Source organism: Cydia amplana, chromosome 6 (assembly GCF_948474715.1).
Source record: "Cydia amplana chromosome 6, ilCydAmpl1.1, whole genome shotgun sequence".
Lineage (NCBI taxonomy): Eukaryota > Metazoa > Arthropoda > Insecta > Lepidoptera > Tortricidae > Cydia > Cydia amplana.
In genome coordinates this window covers 10,661,427-10,675,210 of record NC_086074.1, presented here as the reverse complement: position 1 = coordinate 10,675,210, position 13,784 = coordinate 10,661,427, and the positions used below count along the sequence as shown (strand labels likewise).

The 13,784-nt window shown below is 35.6% G+C and overlaps 1 protein-coding gene across 3 annotated transcripts; it reads left to right on the top strand.

The window, feature by feature from the left end:
- Positions 1 to 1,389: 1,389 nt before the first annotated feature.
- On the top strand, positions 1,390 to 12,547 carry LOC134648843 (dnaJ homolog subfamily B member 6-A). Of its 3 annotated transcripts, none has more exons than XM_063503422.1 (7): positions 1,390 to 1,751; positions 4,723 to 4,819; positions 6,342 to 6,451; positions 7,237 to 7,374; positions 9,069 to 9,251; positions 11,267 to 11,537; positions 12,086 to 12,547. In XM_063503422.1, exons 2-7 carry the CDS (start codon positions 4,755 to 4,757, stop codon positions 12,183 to 12,185), a joined length of 867 nt encoding a protein of 288 aa, XP_063359492.1. In that variant the 5' UTR covers positions 1,390 to 1,751; positions 4,723 to 4,754; the 3' UTR covers positions 12,186 to 12,547. The 3 variants fall into 3 exon arrangements, with proteins under 3 accessions (XP_063359492.1, XP_063359494.1, XP_063359493.1); XM_063503423.1 differs by lacking the exon at positions 1,390 to 1,751 and adding an exon at positions 1,824 to 1,935; XM_063503424.1 differs by lacking the exon at positions 7,237 to 7,374.
- The last annotated feature ends 1,237 nt before the right edge of the window (positions 12,548 to 13,784 follow it).

Below are 13,784 nucleotides of genomic sequence, written 5' to 3'. Positions count from 1 at the left end.
GGGTGTATTTATGAGGTACCTATTGAGAGTAGTTTGTAGTATAGCACCTGGCGAGGATTAGAAAAACAATACCGGCAGTTAATGGAATAATTGATAATTAGAAGTCCCGAGCTCTAAGGGAAGGTTGGAAATTTTCGTACCAGATAAATTCCACCCTCTCAACAAGTCTCAGACACTTTTCGCTTGTTTCTCTCTGATATTTTAAGAAAGGCCAGGCCATAGACAAGGTATGCTTTGTCTATGGGCCAGGCTTTGTACTACTATGTAGTGACCATAAATCATAATATCCGTACACGGCGGGAAGAAGATATTTTTATAGCTGGTCAAGCAGATTTTGTCAGTGGAAAAAGGCGGCAAATTTGAAAAATGTAGGCGCGAAGGTATATCGTCCCATAGAAAATTTGAATTTCGCGCCTTTTTCTACTTTACGACAAGATTTGCTTGACCATCTATATCAGTCACCCTCCCTAGTCGAATACGATAGGTACTTAAAGTACGGCTATAAAAGTACCGTACTTTTATAGCCGGTCAATATGTAAGAAATATCATTTGATATTTACCAGTCGCTTTTCGGTGAAGGAAAACATCGTGAGGAAGGAAACCGGACTAATCCCAATAAGGGCCTAGTTTACCCTCTGGGTTGGAAGGTCAGATGGCAGTCGCTTCCGTAAAAACTAGTGCCCACGCCAATTCCTGGGATTAGTTGCCAAGCGAACCCCAGGCTCCCATGAGCCGTGGCAAAATGCCGGGACAACGCGAGGAAGATGAAGATGATGACTTTTATAGCCGGTCAAACTAGTTTGTCAGTAGCAAAAGGCGCGAAATTCAAATTTTCTATGGGACGATTATCCTTCGCGTCTACATTTTTAAATTTGCCGCTTTTTTCTATTGACGGAAATGGCTTGACAGACTATCAATCGAATAAAATATTGTTAGTGTTCTACTTAAACATTTCATTTTTATGTATGTGATGTGATCAATATTGCAAAATAATCTAATCAATATTATAAAATGATCTAATGTAATTAATGTATCTCATTCATTCCGGTTTTATAGGCTAGTCAGCTGATTTGGTAGTACAGATTGGTACTTACGGTACTTACGTTGAGCGACAATGATTTGAATTGTTCGTTTTTAACCCGCGTCGCGCGGGGCAGTCGGTAACAAGCGACGAGCAAGCGTTGTTGTTCGTGTTCGCTCCGGTCGGGTCCCCCTTCCAGAATAGGCGCAGACGAGACGAACCGCCACCGTCGTTGTTTGTGTCCCGTCAGTCGAAGTCATTTGAGTGGAAGATAACGCACGTTTGGATTGTGTTATGTCTTTTTAACATTAGCTAGGCGCGGCGCGACTATCTACAATAAGCAATAACGACCCTCATAACTAAATGCTTTGTCTTATCGTTTGATTACTAGTCCCGAAACACGTCTATTTTGTATCGATTTTGTGAGCGATCAATTTCGTACCGTCGATATTGTAATAGAGCCAAGTTATTGAAATGTAGTGTTATTGTTATTTGATCGAGCACAAGGTGTCATTGGAAAAAATCAGTCATCCGTTTCATTCTGTTGTGTGTAGGGCGCAACGCGAGTGTCGTCCCTTGTTCGTAGCTCCAAAGGACTGTTAACCTCTATGTAACGTGTTAAGTGATAATAAGGGTGAAAATTCTAGACCGTTCAGTGAGGTGGAAAACATCGTGCAGTATCCGTGGTTGGCACCCATTTACTCACCGGAACAGCCAATGTTATTTTAAGGTTTGTACCTATTTCTATTACACCTAAGAAACTGGGATCGTAATCAACGTTCACTCAGGTATTTTTCTTTATCTCATTATGAAACAGGTGTGTGTGAGAAAAGTCATTTCAATGTGTCATATTAGTGTTACAACGTAATATTAGCACCATGTGTAGGTAGGCGAAGTTGCATTGCACTCATGAGGTAGGTAAGCGAAATGTAATCACACGATTCGACAAGAACATGCTTAATATCGAATAATAAGCTATATTTTTTCTACGCTTGTTTATTAAGACTAAATATTTGCCTAAATGTTACGATTTAGTTCCATACATTATGTTAGTCAATAATGACAAATCTAGGGTTGGTAATTTTTCATTATGCATTTGTTTTTTCACTACTTGCCAAGGTCATGCAAACAAAGCTACACTATTAAATTAAAGCTACAGCTGCCTGTCTTGGTAACAGTTGCAATTGCAGTGTTACCAACTTACCATTAACATATTCCATTCAATTTTATAAGTTCCTTAATTTTTTTGTTTTGATAGTGTTGTACTTAGATTATTCCATATCTGAATTATGCATTGATCATTATTAAGTAGGTATATAATAAAAATAGTGAAATGTAGATAAGTGCAAATGGACTATCAACATAACAAAAGTTTCAATCAACACTTGAAGCATTCAACCAGACTGTTGCTTACTAAAGATTCTTCTATAATTGTTTTGAAAATATTGAGAAGCCAATTTCTGATCTGATGATATTCCATTGTGTGGCTTGTGTGACTGGCCTATTGGCGGACTGCTTCTCTGAACAAAAATCTATGTCTATCAAAGCACATGAGATTTCAGACAGAAGAAACAATACGTCATTATTGTGAACTCAGCTTATGGAACATAGAAGGTAGGATCCTATAGAAGTGGTATATGCGTACTTCCGTGAGGGACAAAACATAGGCAATGCGACACTATGATTGGTCGAACAAACAAGACAATAATAATAATAAGACAGTAACAAGGACAAACAATAATAGTGCTTTCGCTGCTACTCCTACATAAGACTATCCCATTCGCTCATTTCCCCCACCCATCATGCCTTATCTAATACCTTTAAATGAGCAATTCTTGTTTATTTATTTATATGTATATATATTTCGGGGATCTCGGGAACGGCTCTAATGATTTCGCTGAAATTTGCTATATGGGGGTTATCGGGTCTCCCAGATATTCCAGTTAAAATTATTCATGAATTCATAAATGATTCATGTTATAGAAGTAGAGGTGTTTTAGAGCTGACAGCTACAACTTTTGAACCAGTTCTGCCAGAAAGATTGTCATCCTTCCTCTACCGTCCATAACTCAGCTTGTAAGTCATAAGCTTGTAGGTTTTAAGCAACAGGCACAGTATGTTATGACAACCATAAACAATAAAAAATTAAATATTTGTCATTTTAGCACTCCATCAAAGTGACAGTATTCTTTGATTTACCTGCTTTTGAAGACATCAAAAACTATACAAAAAATTTAGGCCATATTTTTAATCTGCATATTAATTTTATTAAAAGGTACCAACATATTGTAAATTAATTAGTTTTAAGTATACAATTTTGTCTAAATTACCATTATATTATTATTATTTTTCAACTAAGATAATACCTAGGTAACTTGGCAGAAAATGCTTTACTTATATTATTTTCTTATCCAAAATAATTACTCATATAATCTTTAATAAAACTCATCTTAATCGCTTCAGCTGGCAACTACTATGATCATGGTTTGTGTTTAAATATTTAGTGTAAATAACAACATAACAATTGACACAAAAATCATGAAAATCAGCTTACTGCTTTATGGATCCAATATCTGGGTGACCGAGCTTCGCTCGGAAAACATATAAAAACTCGAAAATGCGCGTTTTCCCAGAGATAAGACCTAGCTAGATCGATTTTTCGCCCCCGAAAACCCCCGTATAGCAAATTTCATCGAAATTGTTAGAGCTGTTTCCGAGATCCCCGAAATATATATATAAATAAATAAATAAACAAGAATTGCTCGTTTAAAGGTATTAGATTAGATTTGGACATACATCTATAGACTGCTAAAATCAGTCTTAATTAAGCGGGAATGACCGAATGATATAAAAACAAAATGGAAAATGGGCTCTACATTGACATATCATCGTCATTCGTAATATAATCTGGAACACTTGGTTAATTGGCCCCCCAATTTTGTATAAAAAATAATAACTGGGCAAAACGGGATGGAATCCTCAGTATTGGTTCTTTTGTAACTTTAAAATTCCTGGGAAATTTAGAACCAGGATTTCCCAGGAGCATCCCCTACCAATGTGTAGGTGATGAACATACATTGGGGTTTTTGGTGTGGGAATGTTTTACACTAACTATCCAAAAAATGGGTAAAAACTGATACTTTTTTAACATTTCTAAGCACATTTGGAGCTTACTACCTATTCTTAATTCATACTTTGATCATTATATTGCAATAAACAAAGTTCTTTGATCAGCATATTACAATAAACCCCGATGTATGGTCATTAACTTAGAGCTGGCAAATATACAATGACAAAACATAATGTAGCTAAGTTTAACTAAAAAAATCTTGGTTTTCTTATCACCCAGATCTGTATCTGTACATTTCATTTAAAGTTAATTAGCTAAACAAATAAATACAAAATATTTAGTAATTCCAATCCAATGATCTATTACTTAAGATTGTTTTCATCAACTGAAACATTAAGTATTGTATTGTATCAAGTCCATATTTGGTATTTTAGTTCATATTTATCCAGGTAACACTGCCAAGTGGCCCTGGTGGGATTATTTTATAGAGGAGGTATTTAATTAATAATTAAATTACTTTTCTAAAGACATTTTGCCATTATCCTATGCTTTGTATTGAGCACTTAGATTTAGCGATATATTTTTTTGCCTTCTCTGGGTATATTAAAAATTTGTACCTATGTTATTCCAGGCGCTCCCGTGGCCCTTTAAGGGAATCCAACAATGGTGGACTACTACAGGGTTTTGGGCGTTACTAAGGTTGCCACAGAGACTGAAATAAAGAAAGCGTATGTATTCCACAAATTTGTTTATTACTGCTATAACCACCTTTAATCAAATACAAAGCTTTATCAAAAGTATTGAAGGTTTACTACAAGGCTTAGTACAGGTTTTAGTATTAATAATGCTTAATACAGGTTTTTATTAACCATTTTGATTAAAATATGTTAAGTTTTATGGATAGGTTGTCTAGTCATAAAGGCCTAACAGTTTTATCTTAATAGAATATATTATAGATACTGATCAGTGATGAGTATTATCTTCTGACCTAAAAATTTAAAGCAAAAATGGTCCTGATGAATTGGACCTAGAAGGATTGAGTGTAAATCCAAAATATAAAATAGCACCAGTAGATTACGCCTCTCTAATAATAACAGTATCTTTAGAGGAAACCTTGTAATTATAACAATTAAATCAATGGGACAAGGTGAAGCACTATTAGTTAATTCTCGAGGGCCAATCGAGTTTACTATGCAATTAGCAATTTACAATGGGGTTGGCAACTGTCAGCGGCGTTTTATAGATGGCGCCAGCATAGGTTTCCACTGTTTCTAGTTTGGGTCAAAAAATTCCAAAAAAACATTTATGATTTGACACGACACTATTCGTATGATTGACGGGGGAATCTACAGCGTGTGGCCTGTAACACGGGCGAAAAATTAAAACGTAGATTCTACTCCTCAAACTAGACAATGTTTGTTCAGCGACTTTTAAAAATAACTTGTGAGTTGTGGTTTGGATTTTAAAACACTTTAAAATTTATTCGAATACGCAATGTATTACGAAATTGATTATGCCTGTACGGTGACAAGACTGACAGGCAATGTCAATTAGACGAAATTTAAAGTACATTGAAAATATTATTTAGTTTGTTTGAAAAAGGGAGGATCTTAAGACTACATAATTTTAAAAAGTTGTTGTACTAAAGTTTTATTGTTTGAGGAGTAGAATCTATTACGTTTTAATTATTCGCCCGTGTTACAGACCACATGCTGTATACTGGCGCCATCTGTAAAAAGCTTTGATCGGCCGTATTCCATACTGTGATAAGTAAGTACAGTCACCACACGGGATTGTTACGCCATTTTAGGGTCCTAGCTAAATTAGTTGTTCCATACTTAGGCTATGAAATGTCCAATTTAGCTAGAACCCTAAATGGCGTAATAATCACGGAGCGTGACTGTACGGGAAAATGTAGATGATTATGAAGTGCATCTATCTATATGCATGAAGAATGTTTTTTTCATCCAATTAATTTAAAATGAATAAAAAACTGGCTTACTTTAAGCTAAATAGGTAAATATGTTCTTATTCTTACTAGCTAAGTAGGTATCTATTTGCACTTTAATTTTATGCCGAGTACGCGTGTTGGGCCAGAGTTCTATTTAAATGGGCGGGCTTATTAATAGGGATTTTCTTTATTTAGATATGCCAATGTGGGATGCAAATAATAATGGTACTCTGTATAACGGAAGGGCATGATAAGTTCTCGAACTCAATTGTATTTTAATAATTCAATTTTTCATACAGGTACAGGAAACTAGCCTTGAAATGGCATCCCGACAAAAACATAGACAATGCGGACGAGGCAAATCGAAAATTCAAAGAGATTTCCGAAGCCTATGAAGTTTTATCAGATGGTAAGGATAGTTTATATTCCTTACTTTGGATATTATTGTACACAATATTATTTTCAGGCTAAAAGCACCTTTAGGTATTAAGTTGATGGTATAACTAAATTGTAATTTAAGTATTTTTTTCTTTCACAATGCACTTTCTAATGTAAGTATAAAGCTAACTTGTTAACGTAGCAAGTTTTGATTATTATGTAGAAAATAATGTCCTGTTCATAAAAAAGTAATACATAACTACCTACTAAAGCGCTTGGCAATCTTGCTTTCCTTTTATTTTACGGTGAGATTATTTATATTCTTTGAGAGATATACGGCTGGAACCTACTGCGGCGCGCAGCAGCACTAACTGCACTAAGTACATATTTGTAGCCAAACCACAGCACAGCAAGTGCTAATGCCGGATGAAATGTCTAGTTTCACATGTGAGGTGGCAAATTAGGTACTTGCGTTGCCATGTTGCGTTCCTGCTTGATGTGCGTCACAGTGGGTTGCCATATTTGCTGTTCCATCTTTATGATATGTTAAATAAAAGATAGCACATGACACAAGGTCCCTCATGCAACATGTATAAAAATGATGATTCTCAAATTAGTAATATTAATTTAACTTTACACTTAATGTTTCCGAAAAAAGCGGTTAGTACAGTTATTTATTAAGCAACAAAAACATACTCCATACGTAAAATTAAAATTAAATACTTAATGGGTACTTATTTCTCAACTGGTCATACCTAAATACAAGCCAAGCGCATGGTATATTGTATTGTAAAAAAATGTTTTGTTGTTGGGTAGAAAACAAGCGGAAATTGTATGACGCCCGCGGATCCAGTCACCACAGTCACAGATATACGAGCAAGAACGGAGTCAATGGCCATCGGCACTATAGCTTCAAAGGGTTTTTCGGAGATACGCCTTTTCATCGATTTTTTGGTAGTTTCTCCTGTATTATTATAGGATTGGTTTTGTGATAATTGTAGACCATAAAGTTGGGTTATGACTTATGAATATTATCATAGGGACTTACACTGTAGACACTGCTTATTATAAATAAAACACGCCTTTAACAAATTATTTAAATGACTCTGATAAAGATAACTTGTCCAAATATTTACAAAGGCTTATTTTCATTGGTAGTTGATTGATACCCATGTAACGCCACTCATGCTGTATTCTTTTTATATCATCTAGAAAAGAGGACAGCATGAACTGGTCTGGTGAGGAGTATCAGCTCATGGAGATACGCTTTAATATGTGATAATATTCATAACATAATGTACATTGACCTAAGTTTGTAACAAATAACGTTCTACCTTTGTACTAAACATTTTTTTTACAAACAATAACAATTAAGATTTTGAGTGATCGTTATTTTTCAATGCTAAACTAATATTAACCCGATGTGTGATTGTGTGAGTTTTATGATGATTTATTTGTTTACATTATAACGATATTTTACTAGCGATAGTGGATTGACTCATTTTATGGATCATGTGCTTGTTCCGAATCACTTTCCTGGACACATATTTTGTAGCTACTTAAATATGACGTTTCCGATTATCTGGTGGAAGTTAATACCTAATCTCTACGAAATACCTAACTGGCAATGCTATCAAGTGATTCTGTCAAACGCTCGAATAAAGGCGAAAACACACTTATCCCACGTACGCAACGTATGCAATACATTATGACAATCTGAACCCTGAAAGTTGTATCTTAGAACCATACTTGTCATGCGTTGCGTTGCGTATGACAAGTATGTTTCTAAAGGCGAAAACACACTTATCCCACGTACGCAACGTTTGCAATGCATTATGACAATCTGAACCCTGAAAGTTATATGCTTAGAACCATACTTGTCATGCGTTGCGTTGCGTATGACAAGTATGTTTCTAAGCATACAAATTTCAGGGTTCAGATGTCATAATGCATTGCATACGTTGCGTACGTGGGATAAGTGTGTTTTCGCCTTTATGATCCTTATGCCGATTCTGGATTTTATGCACAGCAGCAGATTTAGATGAAGGAATAGGAATTTATCGTAACATTCATAACACGAAAAATTCTACTGATCTGATGATTAGTTTATGCCTCAGACTACAGAAATTTTAATTTAATACAATAGCATTTTATGTACATATGTATTTCCATAGTTTTATATTAGACGAAACGAAGAACCCCATTTCGCTATAGGTGTATTGGTTGCTGTTTAATACTTTGTCCGATGAGACCAGCATCCGCCACTTCCGCCAGCCTCACTAGCATAGTAACTTTATAGTTTCATTACCCACAATAACTATACTAGATAGACCTAACATCAATTGATAACATGAATAATAATGCTTTAAAGTCTTAATAAATGTAACATTATTAATTAAAATTAATGACAATCTTATAAATGAGAAACTAAAATAAACGCTTAATGCTTATTTTAACTTTATGTTTATGACTTTATCAAGCTTCGTTCAATGACAAAAATGACGTAGACAATTTCTAAGATCGCATTTCTTTTAAAAAGGAAAGTCAGGCAGCTAACTGGATTAAGATTAACTAGTTAGTCCAAAGCGAGAATACTTTTCTACAGTTAAAAATATACTTTTCTAAACTGGTTGAACTTGTTTTTGCAGAAAGGAAGAGGCGAGTGTATGACCAGTACGGCAAAGAGGGTTTGAACAACTCCCGCGGGCGGCGCTCGGCCGCGGACGACGACTACGACTTCGGCTATTCGTCTTATCCGTTCACATTCCGAGACCCCGAGGATGTCTTCAGAGAGTTCTTTGGTGGTTCTCCGTTCGGCGACCTGTTTGCTGGTATGTACTTTTGTGTTGCCCTTTGTCCTAAATGGCATATGAATAAAAAGGAACAACCGGCATCGACAAAATTCCGTACCCGATTTAATGGTTTATGTGTTAAACATTAGGAAACTCTGTAGTCGGGGAATCCGTTTGAGTAACGAAAACAAGTTATATAGAAGAATACCGATTAATTACAACTTTCCTGTTGCCTTCGCAAAAAAATGTTTACTTATGCTGATTAAAACGACTAGTTTTGCCTGCCTATATATTATTCGCAAAAATGTATGCAGTCAGTTGTTCAGTAGCAACTCTAGTAAAGGGCACAAAAACGTACGTCCTATCGTTGTCATTGCCTTGCATTGTTTGTCCAAATGGACATAATTTTACTTACAAGATTTTATATTCTATGTTCGCTATTCTAAACTGTGTTCGTATACTTACAGTATTTAATTACTATTATAAAAAGCGTATTATGATTGTTTTATTTTTTGATACTTTCAATAATAAAAAAAAATCTTATTGCTAAGACATTTTACAGTGCGTTAGCTTCTCGGGTAGATTTATATGTGCCTGACTGTACGTATGTAATGAACGGCTGCCAAAGTGGCACATTCACGACATAAGTAGGTGCTCTCGTAACAATCTGTCATTTCCTGGCACGTCCCCAATTTGTATGGGAAATATTCCCGGTAACTCTACGTCATGATGTATTTGTAAACAAAAATCTAGAATTTATTAATAGTGCGTCCCTTTATTAGCTTAGCTTTTCATGTAAAGGAACATATACTGTTGTTACATGTCGGTTTTTGACTTCCAAAATGAAAGAGTGAAATCATTGAATGAAACGAATCTTATCTGATCTCATAATTCCTAAAATAGATTTGTTATCTGAAAATAAATTGTTTTTAATATTATTATTGTAGTTATAAATTGTATATCTTTTCTTTACATTTTTCACTAGTCTTTTCTCAATTTGCTACGGAACAGAGGGTCTCTTTCCTTATGTATGCAAGTGCGATAGAGAGGCAAATAACGATTTTCGATTTTTCGGTGTTGGCGGTAGGCCCTCAGGACTCGGGAAAACCTTGTTTTTGAATTTACCTGGCTAATTTCGTTAGGTATCCCATCATCAGAGTGTACATTGAACTACTATAAACGAAAGTTGCTCAACAGCTTATACACCGTGTTTTTTTTTGATTTCCGTTAATTTCAAGGGTGCATTCCTGAGCTTAAATCAAGTAACTTTCTCAAAGACACCGATATTCTAATTAACTCCATTTCGGAGACTATCAATAATTTATTTTTTTCCTATAAGCGTGTACACTTGCCTTAGGTCCGGTTTACATATTGATTAGTGTTTAGAATGAGTTCATACATTTGCTACTAAACTTAAGTACAATCTCGGTCAATCGATGTTCGAAATGACATTGATATGTCACAGATTTCAATTGTTTGGTTGAGTTAAATGTAATGCCCGTGTTACAACAACGCTATATGCTACATTTAATTACTTTTTAATTTTATTTTTTTTTTGTAAAAAAAAAAATTTTTTTCAAAATGTTCTATGCCGTTTAGTTATCTTAAACGTACTTAACCATATCCCGTAGTTAACGGAATTCAATAAAAAAACCCGGTGTATTTAATTAAGTACACACGGACACAGGTTCGAGCGGTTCATCCGTGTAATTTTAATTTTACACAAATAACAATGTATGTCGTCATGCTGTAGAATCTGTTTTCTCTATAAGTTTGGCTTCAGTATGTAATTTATTTCGGTTTCGCTTTTGGTCTCATCGGAAGATCAGCGCAGCACCATGCTGTAATGAGGCCATTTCGCGACACTTTATTCTTGCAACTAGGGTTTGCAATCCGGATCCGGAATGTATGAAATTATCCGGATCTGGATCCGGATCCGCGGATCTTCCCATACATTTCGGATCCGTCGTGCAAACCCTACTTGCAACGTTTTTCTGATATGTTATTTGATTGTTTGTGATTACGAATAAAAACAATTATTATTGTAATGGCAGAGATAAACGGTCACGGGCACCGGCACGGGCACGGGCGGCGCGCGCACGGGCACGGCGGGCAGCACGCGAGCACGTCGCTGACGTCATCGCTGTTCAGCCCGTTCGGGTTCGGCGTGGGGCTGGACGACATCTTCGCGCGCGCCTCCAACGGCAACTCCTTCACCTCCTTCTCCACCTTCAACAGCTCGCTGGCGGGCCAGGCCGGCGGCAACATGCGCAGCACCACCACCACCACGAGGGTCGTTAACGGGAAAAAGATTACTACTAAAAAGTGAGTCACTTTTTTTTCGTCATTGGGGCAAAAACAGACAGGCAAATGATAGGTACGAAAAAGAGGATATTGGTTTTTACGTTAGACTAAATTAAATCTATGGTTTTTACATACATCCTGAGACAATTCCCACTAAGACGTTAGTTGAAATAGACTGAATTTTCATTAAATTTTTATTTATATCGTTACTCTGAATACTCCTTTAAGATACTGTATTAAGGTGAGAGATTTGACAAGCAAAGTTTTAAACATAAGTACCTATACTTTCAGACTTATTGAGGTAAAACGTTCGCTCGCCGCGCGATCGCTAAATCTTCCATCGCAAATTTCGTGCGGCGCGTCATATCTTTTGTTCCTTTCCATTTTCCTAGCTTTACGCCCCCCTCGTAAGAACCACATATCAATACTTGATTTACATGTGCTTAAAAGGGGGACTTTTATTCCCCACAAACCACAACACATTTCTTTTTTATTCTGATGTCTTTGGTAGTCTTGGTGCGTGGGTAATGTTAGAATATGTTTTAATACGTTTACTATTGTCCCTACAGGGTAACAGAGAACGGTCGGGAGACGGTGATGTCCTACGAAAACGGCATTTTGAAATCAAAGACTGTCAATGGTGTACCTCAATCTCTAACCTACAGTTAAACATTAATTATAGTTCATTGTAACCAAACTTGATCCAAATGACAACTCTATACTCAAGATGATAAGCTAATGTTCCATCTTATATTTCTGTTTTACTTTTTTTGGACAAATTGTAAATTTGCTGTGGTAAAACCTAAAATTTACTTATACTAGTTGTGATAGGTAGTTAATTCTTGGGCATAATGCATAACAAATCATAATTTACAGAACAATTGAAGGACTTGCTTGAACTACTTTTTCTAAAAAAGAAACCTGTACTTGTATTACAAGGTAAACTTTGTTATGCAATAGGACCCAATATTACATTTATGAATATTGGTTATTAATTATTATACTATGTGAATTTACTTAATATTCTTTCGCTCAGACAAGGCCCTGACATGTAAAAATTTTTAATTAACATTTTTTTAAATTAGCATTTTGTAAAGGGGCAGTATCGGGTTATATTTACAATTAATTGAGTTTACACTTAGCTTTTAAATGTCACGAGTAATGGGGTATCATGTTCGCTCATGTCACGTTTGTGTTCTGTGAAACGACGCACGCGCGCTTTTGCTGATCTCGACGTGGTTTTTAAACTAAATATACTGATTGGGTGTCTGCTCTCGGAACACCATAACTGCTGCCAATTCTTTACTTATTTTAATAGTTATGTAGTTAGTATTTAATCATTTATTTTTGCAACTTTATAGCATGATGGTAAAGAAGCGTAATTGTAACTATGTAACTTCTTTAATGTTTTTAAAATAATCTAAATGTACGCAATCGTCTAATGTGAGTCACCTATGACTAGTATGACTGCCGTCGACCATACTCGTAAACACTCAAAGCTTTAAGAGGACTGTCTCGGGTACCAGGCCAGCGCCGAACGACGCACCCGACCGTACTAACTATTAGGTAGCTATAATTCTTAGAAAAGTCCCGGAACCGTAGTAATACAAACGAACTATTAATCGATATCGACATTTCTGCATTTAACGGGCAAGCATAAAGAAGATTGAAGGCACTTTACGAACTTACAGAAACGCGGCCTCATTTTGAAATTATCATTCCTGGTGTTTCTTTATTTCACTTGTTAATATTAATATGTTGAAGCCAAAAAAATCGCTCTTAAGTATGTATTGTTAAAGTTTTAACGGCACCCTTATGCCTCCCTGACCTAAAAGGCTCCAGAAGGGCTTGTAATTGTATCAACCCTGTTTAAAATCTTAACTAGTCAGACCATTTTGAAATTGCCTTAATCATTACTTTTATTTTAATTATTTTACCACACAATTTTAAGAAATTAGGATTTAACATCAAATGAGACGATCAGCAAAAGCCCTTCGTAGTATGTGAACCACAATAAATTTTAGGATAACTCTGTACTTAAAATAACTGCTTTTAATTTCTGGATTAGAAATATTAGTTAAATACCTTACAAAGTCGTAAGGGTAGTCCGTATAAATATATCAGCGCTTTGCATTGGAAGTCAGCCTTCTCTCTAGTAGTGCCATTGTAATCCTTTCGAAATCGAGATTCAACAACTAGGATAATTGTAAATATGTTTAAAGTCTCATTAGTATAACGAAGACTTTGAAATGATCTCGTTTTTCATAA

What these genes read in the sequence shown, in the direction of transcription:
- LOC134648843 (XM_063503422.1), top strand. Translation starts at nt 4,755, where the DNA reads ATGGTGGACTACTACAGGGTTTTGGGCGTTACTAAGGTTGCCACAGAG. An exon ending in GAGACTGAAATAAAGAAAGC is followed by an intron (nt 4,820 to 6,341) that starts GTATGTATTCCA and finishes TTTTTCATACAG; the next exon opens with GTACAGGAAACTAGCCTTGA. An exon ending in CTATGAAGTTTTATCAGATG is followed by an intron (nt 6,452 to 7,236) that starts GTAAGGATAGTT and finishes GTTGTTGGGTAG; the next exon opens with AAAACAAGCGGAAATTGTAT.